At 43.9% G+C, this 19,141-nt stretch overlaps 2 protein-coding genes across 5 annotated transcripts in view; one reads left to right on the top strand and one right to left on the bottom strand.

Annotated features, from left to right (window-relative positions):
- The window catches only part of LOC143989636 (uncharacterized), a 353,768-nt gene extending 344,506 nt beyond the window's left edge, over nucleotides 1-9,262 (top strand). For all 4 annotated transcript variants that reach the window (XM_077489887.1, XM_077489886.1, XM_077489885.1 and 1 more), the window contains one exon: nucleotides 6,573-9,262. In XM_077489887.1, the coding sequence (XP_077346013.1) occupies nucleotides 6,573-7,732 (1,160 nt within the window). In that variant the 3' untranslated portion in view covers nucleotides 7,733-9,262. The remainder of the gene's footprint in view (nucleotides 1-6,572) is intronic.
- Nucleotides 1-19,141, bottom strand: part of LOC143989570 (uncharacterized) — a 146,520-nt gene that overhangs the window by 114,730 nt on the left and 12,649 nt on the right. The gene's annotated exons all lie outside the window — the stretch shown is intronic.

Genomic DNA, 19,141 nt, shown 5'->3' with positions numbered 1-19,141 from the left:
ACACACTCGAAATGCGCACAAGTGCCCGTCACCTTATAGTGAGTGAGCTTACCAGATAGAAGCTTAATTAAAGCGTAGTAAATATATCTAAATATATAATATATCTAAATAATTATAATAATATAAATATATATAACACTGTTACACAAGTGCGCTACTTTTTGCTCTAATAAAACTTCCAAACAGTGTTACACTATGTTGGTTTCCTCTTCTTCCCTCGAGCCACTGATAGTAATTTTTGGGATTGTGGAATAAGATGTGTATATGTGAATACTGCTTTTCATTTCGGTGAGCTGATCCATTAAAAGGAGGAGTATTCTGAGGAGATTGTAGATATATTTACTACGCTTTAATTAAGCTTCTATCTGGTAAGCGCACTCACTATAAGGTGACGGGCACTTGTGCGCATTTCGAGTGTGTGTAACCACCGTGGTGTTTTTACAAAGGATCGCAACTGTGGATTATCTATGGACTCTTTCATGAACTCTTTAATTATGAATTCATATTAATTGTCATTTTTTATTTATAAGTTTTGAATATATCAACTATTTATAATCTTTATTTTATTTTTTTATATTTTGTATTTTGGGTAGTTAACGTATAGATTATTTTCTTGTTGGCGCAGCTTTTTGTATTTCCTTAATAGTGGACACTTCCACATAATTTGTGAGATTTATGGCCAGGGCTACAGCCTTAGATAACGTGGCCAGGAGAGCTATCTGGTAAAAAAAAAAACTGGGAAGGGGATACAGTCTCAAAAATGAAGCTCTGTTCTCTTTCTTTTTCAGGCGAATTGTTGTTTGGGAAAAAATTGGAGTCAATACTTGAAAGGTCAGCCAACAGGATAAAGGGGTTTCCTATCCCCAAAAAGCATCAACATAAAAGGAATTTTCATCCCTTTCAAGGAACAAGTGGCAGCAGAGGTGACAGATGTCAGTAGAACAAAGATTATGCAAACAGGCAGGTTCAGAGAAAAGAATGGAAGTATAGGAGGGGGAAAGGAAAAGGTGGCTTCCTTTTTAAACCCCCCCCAGTCTAAGGACCCCTCTCAGTGACTTAGCTGTCCAGGAGGGCGGAAGATTGGGGGCCTTCTTCCCACAATAACAGGCCATTTCCAGCAACAATTTTATTCTGGATCTTATCAATCATGGATACAGAATAGAATTAGTGGGCAGTCCTCCTCAAAAATTTCTTCCTACAATTTAAACCAAGAGAGCAAGATAAAGCAGTGGCCATGTCTTCTCTCCTTCAAAATATGCTCAAGGAGGACGTGATAAATTACTTCCGTCCAAATCAAAGGAAGGGTAGAAGATAACATTTCTGGGGTACACAATAAATTTGACATTATCCAAAATCTCTCTGATGGAAGAAAAAATCACGAGGATAATTACAGAGACGAGCGACCTCTGCGGAAGCCCGGAGACCTCAATACAAAACATGATGAGGATCATCTGATTGATGATGGCGGCCATCCCAGGGGTTCAATGGACCCAAATTCACATGAGAGCTCTGCAGTCCTTTATGCTCTCAATCTGAGATGGGAAGAAGGAGTTGCTCTCAAGCTGGGTAAAGATCCCTCAGGAAATAAAACTGAGGTGGTGGCTAACTGATGGTCTTTGGTCACAACGCCTTCCAGTGACAGTCACCGTGGACGCGGGTGGCTGAGAAAGGGGGAACCACACGGGCAACCAGATGGTACAAGGGGTCTGGAGCAATCAATTAGCCTGCCTCTCTTCCAATGCGAATGAGCTAAAAGCCGCACAGAGGGCCTTTCCTGATAGAAAAACATGTGCAAGTCTTTTCGGACAATATAACTACAGTTATATCAACTAACGGGGGTACGAGACCAGCCGGCCTAATGAGTATAGCAGAAAAGATTCTGGGATGGATGGAATTAAATCTTCTATCCCTATATTCTGTGGAGTTGAAAGGGGAACTAATCTCTCTGACAGACACCTTAAGCAGGGAATCTCTGTCGCAGATGGAATGGTGTTTAAATCAAACCGTGTTCGAACTGATCATGGCGAAATGGGGGATGCCCCAGATAGACCTGTTAGCGACAAGAGTAAACAGGAAAGTGTGCCGATTCTTCTCCCTTCAAAGGGATCAGCTCAGTATGTGCCTAGATGTCCTATCACAACCTTAGGGACACAGACCTAATGTATGCTTTTCCTTTGTTTGCGCTCATACCAAAAATATTATGGAAGATAAGAGCCTCGAGGGCGAAAGTAATTCTAATTGCCCTGTTTTGGCCTCAGAGGGCTTGGTTTCCAGGACTGTTAAAACACCACAGATCCTTGCAGACTCTCTTCCATGCCAGACCTCATTCATCAGAGAACAGTGAATCATCTGCAGGTGGACCGTCTCTCTCTCTAATGGCCTAGCTACTGAAAGGAAGCTTTTAGAGCAGAAGGGGCTGTCAGAAAGAGTGATAGATACTATCCTTAGCAGCAGGAAAACCAATACTTTATACAATCAAGATCTGGAAAAAGTTAGGTGTTTGGCATACAATCAACAACTGGCGGTGTCAGGATCAGTGTTATTGCTTGGGTCATCTGCTGGTTGCACTATTTCTTTCAGCACCAAAGGGTGCTGTTCTGGTGGCTACCAGCAGGTGTCTCCCAGCAGATTGACGTTTCATTGATCAAGCTGCACCTGATGTGAGCTGCTGGGAGTATATAAGCCCGCTCTTCACTGAGACTCAGGGCTTCAGTATTCCCTCTGCAAGCCTTGTCCCTGCCTGATCTGATCCGTTGCCTGAACCCTATAATATAGAGTTATTACTGTATTAATAACTATATTTAAATAATTCATATTGATGAGGAAAGTTCCAAGAAAATCTATTCAGTTCTCATGTAAAAACTCAAAAATTGATTTAATGATAAAATAACAAAATGTTACAAAAACAATGTCAAAATATAGAATATAAAAATAGCATCAATATGTTTCTTATTCTTGAAATGAAGATTGTATAAATGTATCTTTGGGTGTGTGTATGAGAAGGTTTGTCAGCCTCCTTCAATATCTCCTCGTGTCTTTTGGAGTGAAAGTCTGCCCCCCAGCAACTGCCTGTCTGTACTTTTTACTAACTCCTTACTCAAATAACCAGCCCCTACCTTTTTCCTATTAAGGCTGACTTAAAAATTCCACTTCTAAAGGAACAAGTCTTCTTGTTCCACAGAAAAACCTGGAACTTTGAATGAGCAATTTCCCTCCCACCTTTCTAAAAAGGTGAGAGTCACTTATCCAACAGGATGTTGAAATAAAAAACTGTCTCTAATCAAAACATTCCATTGGGATGGCAAAACTGCCATGTATAAAATATTTTAACTTATACAATACAAGTTTCCTATCTTCTAAACCAAATACTACATATATCAGTAGATAAATTATATACATTTAAAATTGAATGTACTTAATAATCCTAACTCAAGAAATATTGTAATATAAAGAAATAACTTATATTTTTAGATAACATACTGAAACTCTGTGTCTTTGGACAAGGATGTAATCTAATCTCTAACAATGGGGGGAGGTGAATGGTCAACTCACTCTAAATTACTGCCATATGCGATCTCTGCATAGAACTGCTTACAAAACTTCAAACAAATCTTTACATAAATATATGTGAAAGTCTATATATATGTATTTCACTTTATCCATATCTAGAATATATAATGATATACATAAGCAAGTCAATTATTCTCTAAAGACCCAAACCATTTATAACTAGTCCCCCGATTCCTGCTTCCGGCTCCCCATTGCTTACTGCTTCCTCTATCTGGCCTCCTGTTCCCCTTGTCTCTCGTCCCTGCCTTGTTGTTGTATATGTGTTTTCTTCCCCTCTATACATATTAGTTAGATTAGGTGTTTTGGAGTTGCTGTGTACTCTTTGGATTTCTTTGCTTGTTTATGGTTTGCTGTTGATTGGTTTTGAACGTGTGTCTTTATCTTAAATAAGTATATATATTTTTCACTTACTTTTGTTCCTGATTCTTTTAGTGCAGTCACTGATCTGTTTACCTGTGCTGGATGCCTGTGTTAGACACCTCCATGACAGAATACTGAAGCCATACAAGCAGATCGGCTGCACTTGTGAATTGGGTCTGGGCAATTGCTATTGCAAAAAAAAAGATATTCTGTATCTTTTATTACTGGAAACAGATGACAGATGTCATCAGACATTAAGTGAATGCACTAGAGAGCAGCTGCTGGAATGCATCTGTATAGCCCATGTTGTTGATCAGGGCAGTTTTCTGTTTGAGGATGTGAAGCCATTGATTCAGATCTGTACAGAGTTGGCCCTGCCTGATGCCTCTAGTGGAGGTGATGACTATACACCCCCTTTTAGTGCAGCTCAGGTAGAGTCTTTGGTGTGGCTGTTGGAGGATGACTCTGCCTTTTTCTTTGACAGGACTCAGCTTGTCCTAAACAGGTGCTTGCAGCATGTATTGATTCAGTGCAGTCTCTGGTCAAACAGTGTGCAAACATGATTTTGTGCAACCATTATTACAGGCCTGGTCAAGTTTGTTGTATTGAGCCTCTGTCAGCTCCCAACCACCCATTTCTGTGTCTAGATACCAGCCTGTCAAACTTACCCTGTCTTCAATTCCACTGCTTCTTCTCGGCTGCCTCCATCAGTTCCACAAAATCTCCCTTCAGAATCTGCTCCCTCTGTTTTACCATCCTTCCACTCTTCGCCTCTATCAGCTGCTTCCACTACCTACAGCCCTGTACTTACATACAATCATTCAGTGACACTTGTCTCCGCTAGGAGGGTCGGAGAAATTCAAGCCCTCTCAATGGCAGAACCATTTTGCATAATATCTCAGGACAAAATTATCCTTTCTCTTGACCCTGCTTTCCTGCCTAAAATAGCTTCCACCGATTGAAAGAAATAGTAATCCCGTCCTTTTGTGGTAATCCTAAAAATGTCCTAAAAATGATAAGATCAAGTTTAATAATCTAGACGTGAGAAGATGCATGATTGTGTATATTGAATGCACCAAAGAGTCTATTCGTACTGTTCACCAGTCCCAACAAAGGTAAAAGGGAATCAAAAATACTATTGGCAGGTGGATGAAGTCGGCAATCATAGAAGCATACAATGCAGTATCTCTTCTACCACCACCAACAGGAGTCAACGCTCATTCCACAAGAGTAGTATCTACATCTTGGGCCGAAAGGGTCGGAGCTTCGCCCCTCCAGATATACAAAGTGGCAACCTGGTTCAGCTTTCATATGTTTGTAAAGCACTATAGGCTGGATCTGCTTGCAAATCAAGACCAGTCCTTCGGCAGAAAAGTGCTGCAGGCTGTGATCCCATCCTGATCAGGTAGTTCTATTTGGTCCTCTCTGTAAGCCATCCTGGAAGATGACTGGGGAAAAAATGGGTTATTACCGTTAACGTTCTTTTCCAGGAGTCTTCCAGGACAGCGTCCATTCCCACCCCCCCTTGTTTCATAGGAATAATTATGTAATGCTAAGGTGGTTGCACCAATGGAAGTGTTTATTATTTTATCTGCACCATCAGTTATTTGTTAATACTGAGGGGCCATGGCCTATATGCAGTCTTTTATAATAGGGCTCATGTGTTTCCTGTAATAGGTGGGAGGAGCCTCTCTCTCTGTATGCCGTCCTGGAAAAGAGCGTTAACAGGTAATAACCCTGTTTTTGTAACCCCATTATAACAGATGATTAAAAAAAAATCATGTTGCTGCTACTAAATGTCATATGCTGGGCATACATGGATCGATTTTTGGATGAGAATATTTGTATGAAAATTATTTGTACATTCGATGAATGGACGAGTGTAGTTTGAAAATTCCTCTTGCTTTTAACATTCAATTTTAAAATGAATGTAACTTCTGAGCAAAAACCACATACACGATGTGAAAATTTGTTCGATTGAGAAAAGTTTTCTGTTCTGCTCCTTTGAATTTTCCCGTCACTGTGGTGGAAAATGAACGCCAATTTGACCCACTAATGGTTAGAAAATTGGATGAATGTTTTTTTGAACGAAAAATGAGTTTGTGTTCGGCCAGCATAAGTGACATCAGGTGCAGGGAGCTTGTACCCACCTACCTGTCTACGACAAGGGAGTCTGTCATCCATCATATTATATTACACTTCTGTCTGATCATCTGCAAAACAGCGTTTTACCTCTTTTTTACACTTTAATAATTTTGATCTCTGATTGTGATATGTAGCAGATTCTCCCTCAAATAATACATCTGTTTGTTATTCTCAGAGTGGATTAAATATCCAACTATATATCTGGAGATTTATATTTACTGCTGTATATAGATATTCAAGAATATTAACTCAATTATACACCAAACTTTTTTTGAGGTTTTAATCCAATTAGACAATTAATTAAAACAATAATCGGGCAACTAATCAATTATGAAAATAATCATTAGTTGCCGCCCTACAGAGGACCCATTTACTAGTTACCTTGAGGGGGGAATTGTAAGATCCTCAGAGACAAAGCTGCCTGATGTGGGTGGAGACCTGGTTTAGGGGAACCAATCTGCTCATGTCTAGTAATAATCTTTGTATTTCTATTTTAGTAGATGGACGGGAGATGAGGAAAACCTCAGAGGATTGTCTTACTTTGTCTCCAGACTGTAAAGTAGAAGATGAGGACATCACACAGTATAATCCAGGAGAAAACCCGACTACCTCAAATGTCCATCCGGCACCACACAGTGTAGATGGACCATCGTATTCCTCTTATCCCGAGGAACCTCAGACTGTGAGGGATGGTGCCGTCCTTACAGATAAGAGGTTTTCCTGTCATGAGTGTGGGAAGTGTTTCCCTTCTAAATACAAACTTGACGTGCATCTAAGATCTCACATAGGAGAGAAGCCATATTCCTGTCCCGAGTGTGGGAAATGTTTTTCAGTGAAGTCCCATCTTTACACACATCAGAGATCTCACACGGGGGAGAAGCCGTATTCCTGTCCTGAGTGTGAGAAATGTTTTTCACAGAAGTCCCATCTTTACACGCATAAGAGATCTCACACAGGAGAGAAGCCATATTCCTGTCCTGAGTGCGGTAAATGTTTTTCACAGGCATCCAGTCTTTACATACATAAGAGATCTCACACAGGGGAGAAGCCCTATTCCTGTCCTCAGTGTGGGAAATGTTTTTTGGAGAAGTCCAGTCTTTACACACATCAGAGATCTCACACAGGGGAGAAGCCGTATTCCTGTCCTGAGTGTGAGAAATGTTTTTCACAGAAGTCCAGTCTTTACGCACATAAGAGATCTCATACAGGGGAGAAGCCGTATTCCTGTCCTGAGTGCGGGAAATGTTTTTCGCAGAAGTCCAGTCTTTCCATACATAAGAGATCTCACACAGGGGAGAAGCCGTATTCCTGTCCTGAGTGCAGGAAATGTTTTTCAGAGAAGTCCCGTCTTTACAGACATCAGAGATCTCACACAGGGGAGAAGCCATATTCCTGTCCTGAGTGCAGGAAATGTTTTTCAATGAAGTGCCATCTTATCACACATCAGAGATCTCACACAGGGGAGAAGCCGTATTCCTGTTCTGAGTGCGGGAATTGTTTTTCAGTGAAGTCCCATCTTTTCACACATCAGAGATCACACACGGGGGAGAAGCCGTATCCCTGTCCTGATTGTGGGAAATGTTTTTCACAGAAGTCCAATCTTTACAGACATCAGAGATCTCATATGGGACAGAAGACACTTTCCTGTCCTGAGTGAGGGAATTGTTCTTCACCGAAGTCCTGTCTTCCTGTACATCAGGGATCCCACACAACCCTCGAGGTGTATTAGTGCCTTGAGTGCGGCAAATGTCTTCTATATGAATGTTGCTGGACATCACAGCTCTCATGTGTGGAAGAAGCACACCGTAATATACACCTCAGATCTACTCCATGACTGATCGTCATCATGTAAGAAAAAGTTTCAGGGGTGTGGACATTTAAAAAGAAATACTTGCCCAAGGGACTAAATTGAGGTCCCAATCTCCTTGACCCTTATGACAATCTCCTTGTTCCTCATCTACCAGAGAGCTCAGCAGTGGTGTGGGAGTTAATTGAAAACTACAAGCCGACATCGGCAAAGGACAGAACTCTGTGAATGAATGGCATGGTCACACTCTTTTCATAATGTGACAGCCGGTATAGGGGGCTTTTCCCCACACTGCTGTCACAGAGGGCTTGGATCGCTGAGCGGCTATAGGAACATGTACCATCTTCCCGAAGGTGAACGTTTCCTTTAATCCTTTCATTGCCAGAGATGATTTTTTTTGCTCACATGTTTAACCACTTCAGTACCGGACACTTTCACCCCCTTCCTGCCCAGGCCAATTTTCAGATTTCAGCGCTCTCACACTTTGAATGACAATTGCGCGGTCATGACATTTTAATATTTTTTCCCACAAATAGATCTTTCTTTTGGTGGTATTTGATCACCTCTGGCATTTATAATTTATGTCCTACAAATAAAAAAAGACAGAAAATTCTGTAAAATATTTTTTTTTCAGTTTTATGTCAATAAATGTAAATAAATAAGTTCTTCTCCTTCACTGATGGGCACTGATGAGGAGGCACTAATATGAGGCACTGATGAGGAGGTACTGACAGGCATTACTGATGCGCACTGGCAATCATTGCTGATGGACCTGTACTGATAATCAATGCAGATTCCCCCCTGTCAGGAGATCCACTGATTGGCTCTCCTCTACTCGCACCTTGTCAGCATGAAAAAGGGAAAGCCGATAACTGACACTTCCTGGTTACCATGTGATTCGCTTTGATTGGACACAGATGATCACATGGTAAAGGGCCTACATCATAGACTCTTTACTGAGATTAAAGATGTCATGTGTCAGAGCGACACACCACGCAAATGATCGCCGCACACCCGAGTGGCTTATTCTTCTGGACAACGTATGACGTCTCATCAGAATACTGGAACCCCCACCTGGTCGTCATTCTGCAATAGGCCAGGCAGGAAGGAGTTAAAAATCATTTTAGGCTTGAAGATTATATAAAACCCCCAAAGCATGATATATTTTTCTGAAAGCAGACACCCCAGAGAATAATATGGTAGTAGTTCCAATTTTTTATGTCACATGATATTATTGCAAAAGTCTATGAAATGCAAAATTTCAGTAAAAAACACACTAAAGTCCATTTTAGAGGGCACAAAAACACAATAAATTACCCATTTTTTTGGTAAAATATAAAAGCTGAGGTTGCACTGAGTAAATAAATACCCAACATGTCAAATCTTCCTGGATACAATATTTGCATGTCAAATCTTACATTTTTGTGCACCTGTGAAATGGTGACAGACGTCAGTACCCTATATTTTCTATAGGTGAAGCTTTAAAGCCCCTATAGGTCATCAGTTTAGTGTTACAGAGGAGGTCTGGTGATAGATCTATTGCTCTCATTCCGGCGATATGTAACCTGTGTACCGCAATCAACGTTTTCAAATGTAGGCGTCCCAATGTGTGAGTTTATGTTTATACATGTGTATATGTGGGGGCTCAGATCTTTAGATCTTTTTTTTTTTGGGGGGGGGGGGGTTGTCAGAACTATGGAGGTTAAAATAACGAATCTAGAAGGCCAAAATCATATACTTTTTTTTGCATATGTTATGTGGTTTTATAAGCAACATAGGAACATCTTGTTCCTCTATACAGTATCTCACAAAAGTGAGTACACCCCTCAGTCACATTACTGTAAATATTTTATGCTATCTTTTCATGTGACAACACTGAAGAAATGAGACTTTGCTGCAATGTAAAGTAGTGAGCGTACAGCTTGTATAAATTTGCTGTCACCTCAAAATAACTCACACACAGCTGGCAACAAAAGTGAGTACACCCCTAAGTGAAAATGTTGGTGTCCACCTGCGGTATAGCGTGGTCCTTTGCCCCATGGGGTCCCGATGCACTTACAAACACATACACATACAACATACACATATTTGGCCATTTTTTTTTTCAACAGGATCTAATTAACCTACCAGCATGTCTTTGGAGTGTGTGAGGAAACCGGAGTTCCCCTGAGGAAACCAACACAGGCAGAGGGAGAACATGAAAATTCCAGGTAGATGGTTTCATGGTTGGGATTTGAGCCAGTGACCCTATTGCTGCTAGGTGAAAGTGCTAACTACTACACCACTGTGTTGCCCTCACTCTTTCATACTGGTCAGTTCACTGAAAGTTCAACATGGCACCTCATGGCAAAGAACTGTCTGAGGATCTGAAAAAAATTATTGTTGCTCTACATAAAGATGGTCTAGGCTATAAGAAGATTGCCAAGACCCTGAAACTGAGCTGCAACACAGTGGCCATGACCATACAGTGGTTTAACAGGACAGGTTCCAGCCAGAACAGGCCTCGGCATGGTCGATCAAACAAGTTGAGTTCACATGCTCGGTGTCCTATCCAGAGGTTGTCTTTTGGGAAATAGATGTTTGCCAGCATTGCTGCAGAGGTTGAAGGGGTGGGGGTCAGCCTGTCAGTGCTCAGACCATATGCTGCACATGGCATCAAATTGGTCTGCATGGCTTTCCCCCCAGAAGGACATCTTCTAAAGATGATGCACAAGAAAGCCTGCAAACAGTTTGCTGAAGACAAGCAGACTAAGCACATAGGTTACTGGAGCCATGTCCTGTGGTCTGATTAGACCAAGATAAACTTATTTGGTGTCAGATGGTGTCAAGCATGTGTGGCAGCAACCAGGTGAGGAGTATAAAGACAAGTGTGTCTTGTCTACAGTCAAGCATGGTGGCAGGAGTGTCATGGTCTGGGGCTGCATGACTGCTGCCGGCACTGGGGAGCTACAGTTCATTGACGGAACCATGAATGCCAACATGTACTTTGACATACTGAAGCAGAGCATGATCCCCTCCCTTCAGAGACTGGACCGCAGGGCAGTATTCCAACATGATAACCACCCCAAACACACCTCCAACACCACCACTGCCTTGCTAAAGAAGCTGAGGGTAAAGGTGATAGACTGGCCAAGCATGTCTCCAGACTAAAACCCTATTGATCATCTGTGGGGCATCCTCAAACAGAAGGTGGAGGAGCACAAGGTCTCTAACATCCACTAGATCCGTGATGTCGTCCTGGAGAAGTGGAAGAGGACTCCAGTGGCAACCTGTGAAGCTCTGGTGAACTCCATGCCCAAGAGGGTTAAGGCAGTGCTGGAAAATAATGGTGGCCACACAAAATATTGACACTTTGGGCCCAATTTGGACATTTTCACTTAGAGGTGTACTCACTTTTGTTGCCAGCAGTTTAGATATTAATGGCTGTGTTGTTATTTTGAGGGGACAGCAAATTTACACTGTTATACAAGCTGTACACTCACTACTTTACATTTACGTAGTTTTGTTCCCTTTATTGCGGGATACAACTTGGGTGGGATAAAGGAGGATATGAGATGCCCATAGCATTTAGTATATTGTAAGACATTATTTAGCAGCCTTGGCCTTGCAAAATGATGCACACCTAGCATTCCCAGTCTCCTTCCTGTGTATAACTTCTCTGCAGACTGTTGCTCCTTCTCCTCTTGTACAAATCCTTAACTGCCAAACTACTAAAATACTATAGCTTCACTTCCATTGGGACAAGAAAGAATCACTCTGAATAATTCCACCTTGCAGACCATAATGATGGTTGCCTCAGCAAATCAATGAACCAGAGGCTCAGATCTGTTTGTTGGGGATGAAGTCTTAGCCCCTGTACAGACGGTCGGACATTCTGCCAACCAAATCCGTTGGATTTTGTCCGACGGATTTTGTCCGACGGATTTTGTCCGACGGATTGTGTCCGAAACTGTTGCATACACACGGTCGGACCAAGTTGTCGGAAAATCCGATCGTTCAGAACGTGATGACATTATTTTGTTACAACGGGACTATGTTCAGGCTAGTAGCCAATAGCTTTGGTGTAGGAATTTGATCTGAGCATGCGTGACACTTTGTCCGATCGGAATTCTCTACACATGATCAGAGTATGTCCGATCGGACCAGTTTGTCGGAAAATATTTCCAACAAGTTGGAAAATTGGGTCCGACGGATATTCCGACGGAATCAGTCCGATGCATACCACACACAGTCAGATTATCCGACAACACGGTCCGATAGAACACATTCCGACGGATTCTCCGACCGTGTGTACAAGGGCTTAGGTGTTGAAAATCCACACTTGGTTGTTTTTTTTATATTCTGCTAAGCCTCTAAAAAGCTCTTAAATACTTATAATGGGATTTTTATATACAGCTTACCTGTAAAATCCTTTTCTTGAGAAGTACATCACGGGACACAGGAGCTTCATTACATAGTGGGTTATATAGGCACCTCTGGTGATTGGACACTGGTTGACCCCAATTAAAGAGAATTCCTCCCCTATATAACCCCTCCCATTTGGGAGGCACCTCAGTTTTGTAGCAAAGCAATAAGAAACCACGTAAAACCCAAGAGGGGCGGGAGCCCTGTGTCCCGTGATGTACTTCTCAAGAAAAGGATTTTACTGGTAAGCTGTATATAAAAATCCCATTTTCTTGATCATACATCACGGGACACAGGAGCTTCATTACATAGTGGGATGTCCCATAGCAATGCTCAGGTTGAGGGGAGGGAGACACAGATCATAAATATAGACCGCCAGGGACCTGAGGACCTAAACTGCAGCCTGCAGTACACTGCGCCCGAAGGCGATATCCTCTTGCCCTCTGACATCCACCTGATAAAATCTGGTGAATGTGTGGACTGATGACCAAGTCGCAGCCCTACAGATCTGAGCCAGGGAGGCCTGGTGATGCACTGCCCAAGAAGCACTGATAGCCCTAGTAGAGTGCGCCTTCACCTGAAAAGGAGGAATCTTCCCCTTTAAGTTATAGGCCTGAGAAATAACCTGTCTGATCCACCTTGAGAGAGTGGACTTTGACGCTGCCTGGCCCCTTCTAGGGCCTTCTGGCAGAATAAATAAACAGTCAGTTTTCCTTATCTGAGCAGTTGCTTGAAGATAAAGACTGATTGCTCTAACCACATCTAAAGTGTGTAAGGACTCTTCCTCTATGGACTGAGGATTTGGAAAAAAGGATGGTAGGATTATATCCTGATTCAGATGAAAACCTGAAACCACCTTAGGTAGAAAGGACCTGTTGGGACGCATAACCACCCGGTCCTTATGGATAATTAAATAGGGCTCTTTACAAGAAAGAGCTGCCAATTCTGATACCCTTCTAGCCGTGGATATGGCTACTAGGAAAACCAGCTTCTTTGTCAAGAGAGCTAACGAAGCCAGATGCAGAGGTTCAAATGGTTGGGCTTCTAAGGCCGAGAGAACCAAGTTCAGATCCCATGGGCATACCGGAGGTTTGACTGGCGGTTTTATCCGCATAGCCCCCTGGATAAAAGCCCGTACTAGGGAATGTGATGCAAGCGGTCTTTGAAAAAAGACCGAAAGGGCCGAAATCTGCACCTTGATGGTGCTTATGGCCAAATTCATTTCAAGGCCTGATTGGAGAAAGGCCAAGATTCTGCTAATGACATACCTTCTAGGATGCCATCTCCTGGGTTCACACCAGGAAACATATGTCCTCCAGATCTTGTAATAGATACGCCTGGAGGCCGGCTTTCTGGCATTGACCAGAGTGGAAAGGACTGGCCCCGAAAGACCACGGCCTCTCAAAATGTGGGTCTCAGCAGCCAGACCGTCAAATTCAGACTGCGTAAAGCAGGATGGTAAATTGGACCCTGTGAGAGTAGATCTGGCTGGAGAGGGAGGGTCCATGGCCTTCCCACTGCCAACTTCATGATTTCTGCGAACCATGGTCGCCTGGGCCAAGCCGAGGCCACTAGAAGCACCGACTTCGCCTCCCTCTTGACCCTTCCCAGGAACCGCGATAGCAGCGGGCTCGGGTGGAAGGCATAGATCAGGTTGTACTGATCCCAGGGAACCGTCAGAGCATCTGACCCCTGAGCAAGTGCATCTCTTGTCCTTGACACAAAGTTGTCCAGTTTCCTGTTGAACCTGGACGCAAACAGATCCACGTCTGGAGTGCCCCACTTGTAACATATGTCTTGAAACACATCGGGGTGCAGAGCCCATTCTCCTGGGCACAACTGCTGGCGGCTGAGATAATCCGCCTGCCAATTCTCCACTCCTGGGATGAAGACTGCAGAGAGGCACGGAACATGCTCCTCTGCCCAGACAAGTATGCGATTCACCTCCTTTTGGGCCACCAGACTTCTGGTACCGCCCTGGTGATTGATATAAGCCACTGCGGTGGCATTGTCGGACTGAATCCGAACTGGGAAACCTCGCAGTCTGTGAGACCACTCTCTGAGTGCCATGTAAACTGCCCGAATCTCCAGGATATTTATGGGCAGCAGACCTTCGGTCGCAGACCATCTTCCCTGCGAGCACGTTCCCTCCAATACGGCTCACCAACCTGTCAGGCTGGCATCCGTTGTGACAATCTTCCATGAGGGGGGAAGAAAAGTTTTGCCTTTCAGCAAATTTTTGGTTTGTAACCACCAGACAAGACTCTTGCGTGCCCGGGGGGATAAACGCATAGGAAGATCCAGGGATTGGGGCTTCCTGTTCCAAATCGCAAGGATGCATCTTTGCAGGGGCCTTGAGTGGAACTGGGCGAATGGGACGGCCTCGAATGAGGCGACCATTTTTCCCAACAGCCTCATACATAGGCGAATGGAGGAAGATCTTCTGCCCAGAATCAGGCGCACCAGATCTCCAATGGCCAAGGCCTTTGGCCCTGGAAGGAACACCCTGCCCTGAGCGGTGTCTATAATCAGACCCAGGTAATCCAACCTGGTGGTCGGTTGCAAAGACGACTTTTCTAGGTTTATAATCCAACCTAGGCGGCCCAGATGTTCTAGCGTTCTGGTGACGCTGCGACTTAGGCACATTGTAGTTCTCTCTACGAGAAGCAAGTCGTCTAGGTAAGCCATGACGGCTATGCCCTGAACTCTTAAGGTTGCTAAGAGAGGGTCTAGAATCTTCGTGAAGACTCGGGGGGCCGTAGCTAGGCCGAACGGCAGGGCCACAAATTGAAAATGGCGCTGCTCTACCGCGAACCTTAGAAACTTCTGGTGTGCGGGAAATATTGGCACATGGAGATATGCATCTTTGATATCTATCAATGCCATGAATTCTCCTCCTTGCAGGGAGGAGACCACAGTGCGTATTGACTGCATCCGGAAGGTCTGGATGTGTAGAAACCGGTTTAAGTCTCTCAGATCCAAGATAGGTCTGACACTTCCGTTTGGTTTTGGAACGGTGAAGAGATTCGAATAAAAACCTGAACCCTGATCTTTCGGGCTCACTTCTACTATCACACCTTGGGATAGTAACTGATCTAAGGCCAGGAATAGCGGTTTCTGCTTTATCGGATCCTTGACCTTAGAAAACGAGAAGGTGGAATCCTCTGAAACTCTAGCCTGTAGCCCAGAGATACTGAAGAGATCACCCATTTGTCCTGAATCTCCTCCCGCCAGGCGCCTGCAAACTGCAGGAGCCTTCCCCCCACTCGGCCGAGCGGGGGCGCCCCTTCACAAGGAGGTTTTGGAGGTCTGCTTGGCAGGCTTCCGCCCCCAAGTCTTTTTCTGTCCCTGGGCTCGGCCCTGAGGCTTTCTAGCAGCAGAGGGCTGGGAAGGCCGTCGCCACTGTTTAGAGCTTGATGCTTCGGGAGAAAGAGTACGCCTGAATGAAGGACGTTTACTCTTTTTGACTGGAAGGAGTGTAGATTTACCCCCCGAAATATTTTGGACGAATTTATCTAATTCTTCTCCAAACAAACGCTCCCCTTTAAACGGGAACCCAGCCAAATGCTTCTTGCATGACATTTCAGCATCCCAATTTTTTAGCCATAGAGCCCTACGCATGTGTACCAACATCAGGGATAAACGTGATGCTTGTTGGACAGAATCCAAAATCGCATCAATTATGAAACATAAGATGTGGGGCATCTCTGCATATTTCTCTACTTCCTCACTGGGAAGGAGTTCAAACATTTGTTTAACCTGTTCCTTAAGGAACTGACATAACCCCACGGCTGCGACTGTAGGTTGCACCACAGCGCCGGCCATGGAAAAGGAGGCCTTTAACAAGGTTTCCAGCCTTTTGTCAGCTGGATCCTTAAATACCTGCGCATTATCCAAAGGACAAGTTAGGTTTTTATTCACACAAGAGATAGCCGCATCGACAGATGGGGCCCCCCATTTCTTGGTGAAACTTTCCTCCACCAGATAATGCATGGAAAACATCTTGGGAGGAGTAAACAGTTTATCGGGATGTCCCCAGTCCTCATACATCAAGTCACCCATTAAAGGATGAATTGGGAAGGAACAAGCAGTCTGTGGGGCTTTCCTGACTCCCAGGGAAGAGACAGAGGATGTAGCGACTTCAGCAGCCGGCATTCTGAACGTGGTACGCACCAATTCAGTATAATACTGCACCTGCTTTCTGAGTGCCTGAGAGGAGGGGACTAACTCCTCTTCCTCTGACTCATCCGACTGCTCATGATCCCTATCCAAAGATAGGGATCTCTCCTCATTTTCAGAGCAACTGTCTGAGAGAGGGATTTCAGCAGAGGGAGCCCTTTTTCTGCTATCTTTTAGGGAAGCAGAAATAAAATTCATTATCCTCCCTTCAAAACCCTCCAATGTAGCCCTAAGGGAGTCCTCAGTGACATAGACCGGGGCTGCGACATTAGGAGAGGCTGCAAAGCCTGAAAGGGGCACTGACTCGTCTTGAGATGCAGGCTCCAGTCTTGCAGAGGGGGATGGTAATTTGCATGCACTTTTGGAACCCCTGGACCTAGGCGGTGATTTGCCAGTGCTTTTATTACCTGCCCCTGAAACCCTCTTACGAGGAGACATAGTACTGAGCTACAAAGCAGAGGTACTAGTACAAATGCAATCACTTGTTGTGCTTAAAGTCTCACAATAAATCAATATATGCTTAACTGCACAACCTGATGCTGAGTAGGTGTCTTAAGGTTTGCCTGGATCCAATCCCACGGATGCTTACAGCCCACAGCTCCTGTGTCTCACCTTACAGTCCCCTGACGCTCTGGGCTTTTTAAAACGGCCGTTTGGCGCCTGCACTGCAGCATTGAGCACACTAATCGTGCACAGCTGGCAACCACACCCCCCCTCCTCCATTAGGCCGGGAGCGCGCCCGGCGCGCATGCACGCGCCCGCGCGCATGCACGAGGACCGCGGGATCCGGGGGGGGAAGGAGAACCCAAAGGGAGCAACGTGGGACCCCTGATCTGCGTGGGACCCCTTTTATACTTTAACTGTGGCAGGAACTGTAAGGAGACGTGAGTAGCTGGACGAACCAGGCTTTCACTGAGCGTGTTTGTATTGAAAGGCATGTAAGTATGCATCAGGCTGCTCTTACTCCCTCAAGTGGTGGAAACCAGGTAAGACATGCAACTACTCACAATGAAGAAATCCATTCATATATTTAAATATATAGGATGACTTCCCTTACCTGTTCCCCGCCGCAGGAATTGCTGATCTCAGACCAATTCCAGCCTTCACCCATCACGGCGGGTATTGTTAGCCAACCTTCAGGCGTATCTGGGGTTCTTACGAAAAGATCCTCCTACCTGGGCCATGTAAAAAGCTCTGCCAGAAACTTACGGGCGCCCTGAGTCAACAGTACCCCAAGTCTGGTTGTCCCAGAGCCCAGTCTTCCAATGGAGAGGACTTACAGGCAGAACCTCGTTTCTTCGGCAGACGAGGCCCGGGTACCATACCATCTTGGGAGTCAAATATCAGCCCGAGGTATGGATCCGGTTTGTTGTAGCCCTTCGGCCCTCGCCGGGACCCGCATAGAGCTAAGTTTTACGTGACCATCGACCAGACACTGGCGAAAAAACGGAGGTGCCTCCCAAATGGGAGGGGTTATATAGGGGAGGAATTCTCTTTAATTGGGGTCAACCAGTGTCCAATCACCAGAGGTGCCTATATAACCCACTATGTAATGAAGCTCCTGTGTCCCGTGATGTATGATCAAGAAAAAGGGGTTATTGAATTATATACATTGGTATTTTAAACTAAAGCTTGAGGTTATAGACTCCTCATCTGTTATATCCACATTAATGTAGTGTAGATGTATATTTTGTGTTATCACTGTAAAGGAAATTTGTAAGTTCTGTATATAATTGTATTCTATTTTGTATGTATTGCACACGGCACTAATAATGTTTTCATTACATGTTTGCATTCTTTCCAGTCCTGATTAGAATTAGCCTGCCTATGTTACGCCCCTTGCTACCATAAATGTATAATTGTAATTTTAATGTGATACCTATGTTATAATGTGTAAAAAAAAAAAAAACCTTCAATTGCATCATAATAAAGCAGAACAGTTATTTGGAAAGATGCAGAGTGTATCTTTTGTGTCTATTCCCTACTGCAGTAGATATTAATTTAGAACCACTAATCAATATGAGGATAGAAGATGGCTATCTATAAATTTCCATGTCAGATGGCGAGCTTTGCCTAGGAGGGGGATTTACAGGTGATCCTGAGAATACGAAGCAAGCAGCTTGAGACAATCAGGGAATTTCTGTTAATCAGCCTTTTGCTTACATTTGAGTTATCAGACTTCCTTGATTGGTAAGGCATTTTTGGGACAAAGGGTACCTATTTTACTCCCCTTAATCAAACTGTATTGATCGGTGGTTATATGTTACGTTGTCACTGTCTACTGTTCATCGGAGTGTTATAGATAAGAAAGGGAAATAATATTGTTGTTCACAGTTATATGTAGTACACATCTGCTAGATAAAGTAGTTTAGATGATAGAGGCACAAGTAGAGAAGAGAGAAGACTGGCCAGCCATTATGGGCATTAAATTAAGTAAGGAAATGAAGGGTAAGAGACCCTCAAAAATGGGCAGCGCAAAAGAAGCACTATAAAATATATGAACCGTAGGTGCGGTTCTGCCTATACTGAGCCCTCAGATAAATGGTTAGAGTGGATAGGGATCCATAATGGGTAACTGGGTTACCACAAAAGTAAAGAGCTAAAGTAAACAGCTAGAGAAATGGCTATCTATGTGAGCAGGATGGATCAAGGGTGACAATTAACACTAGACAGAAA

The sequence above is a fragment of the Lithobates pipiens genome, unplaced genomic scaffold (genome assembly GCF_037356315.1).
Source record: "Lithobates pipiens isolate NorthernLeopardFrog02 unplaced genomic scaffold, aLitPip1_a1.2 Scaffold_18, whole genome shotgun sequence".
Lineage (NCBI taxonomy): Eukaryota > Metazoa > Chordata > Amphibia > Anura > Ranidae > Lithobates > Lithobates pipiens.
The sequence above is the reverse complement of the archived record's forward strand: the minus strand, read 5'-3'. Positions and strand labels throughout refer to the sequence as shown.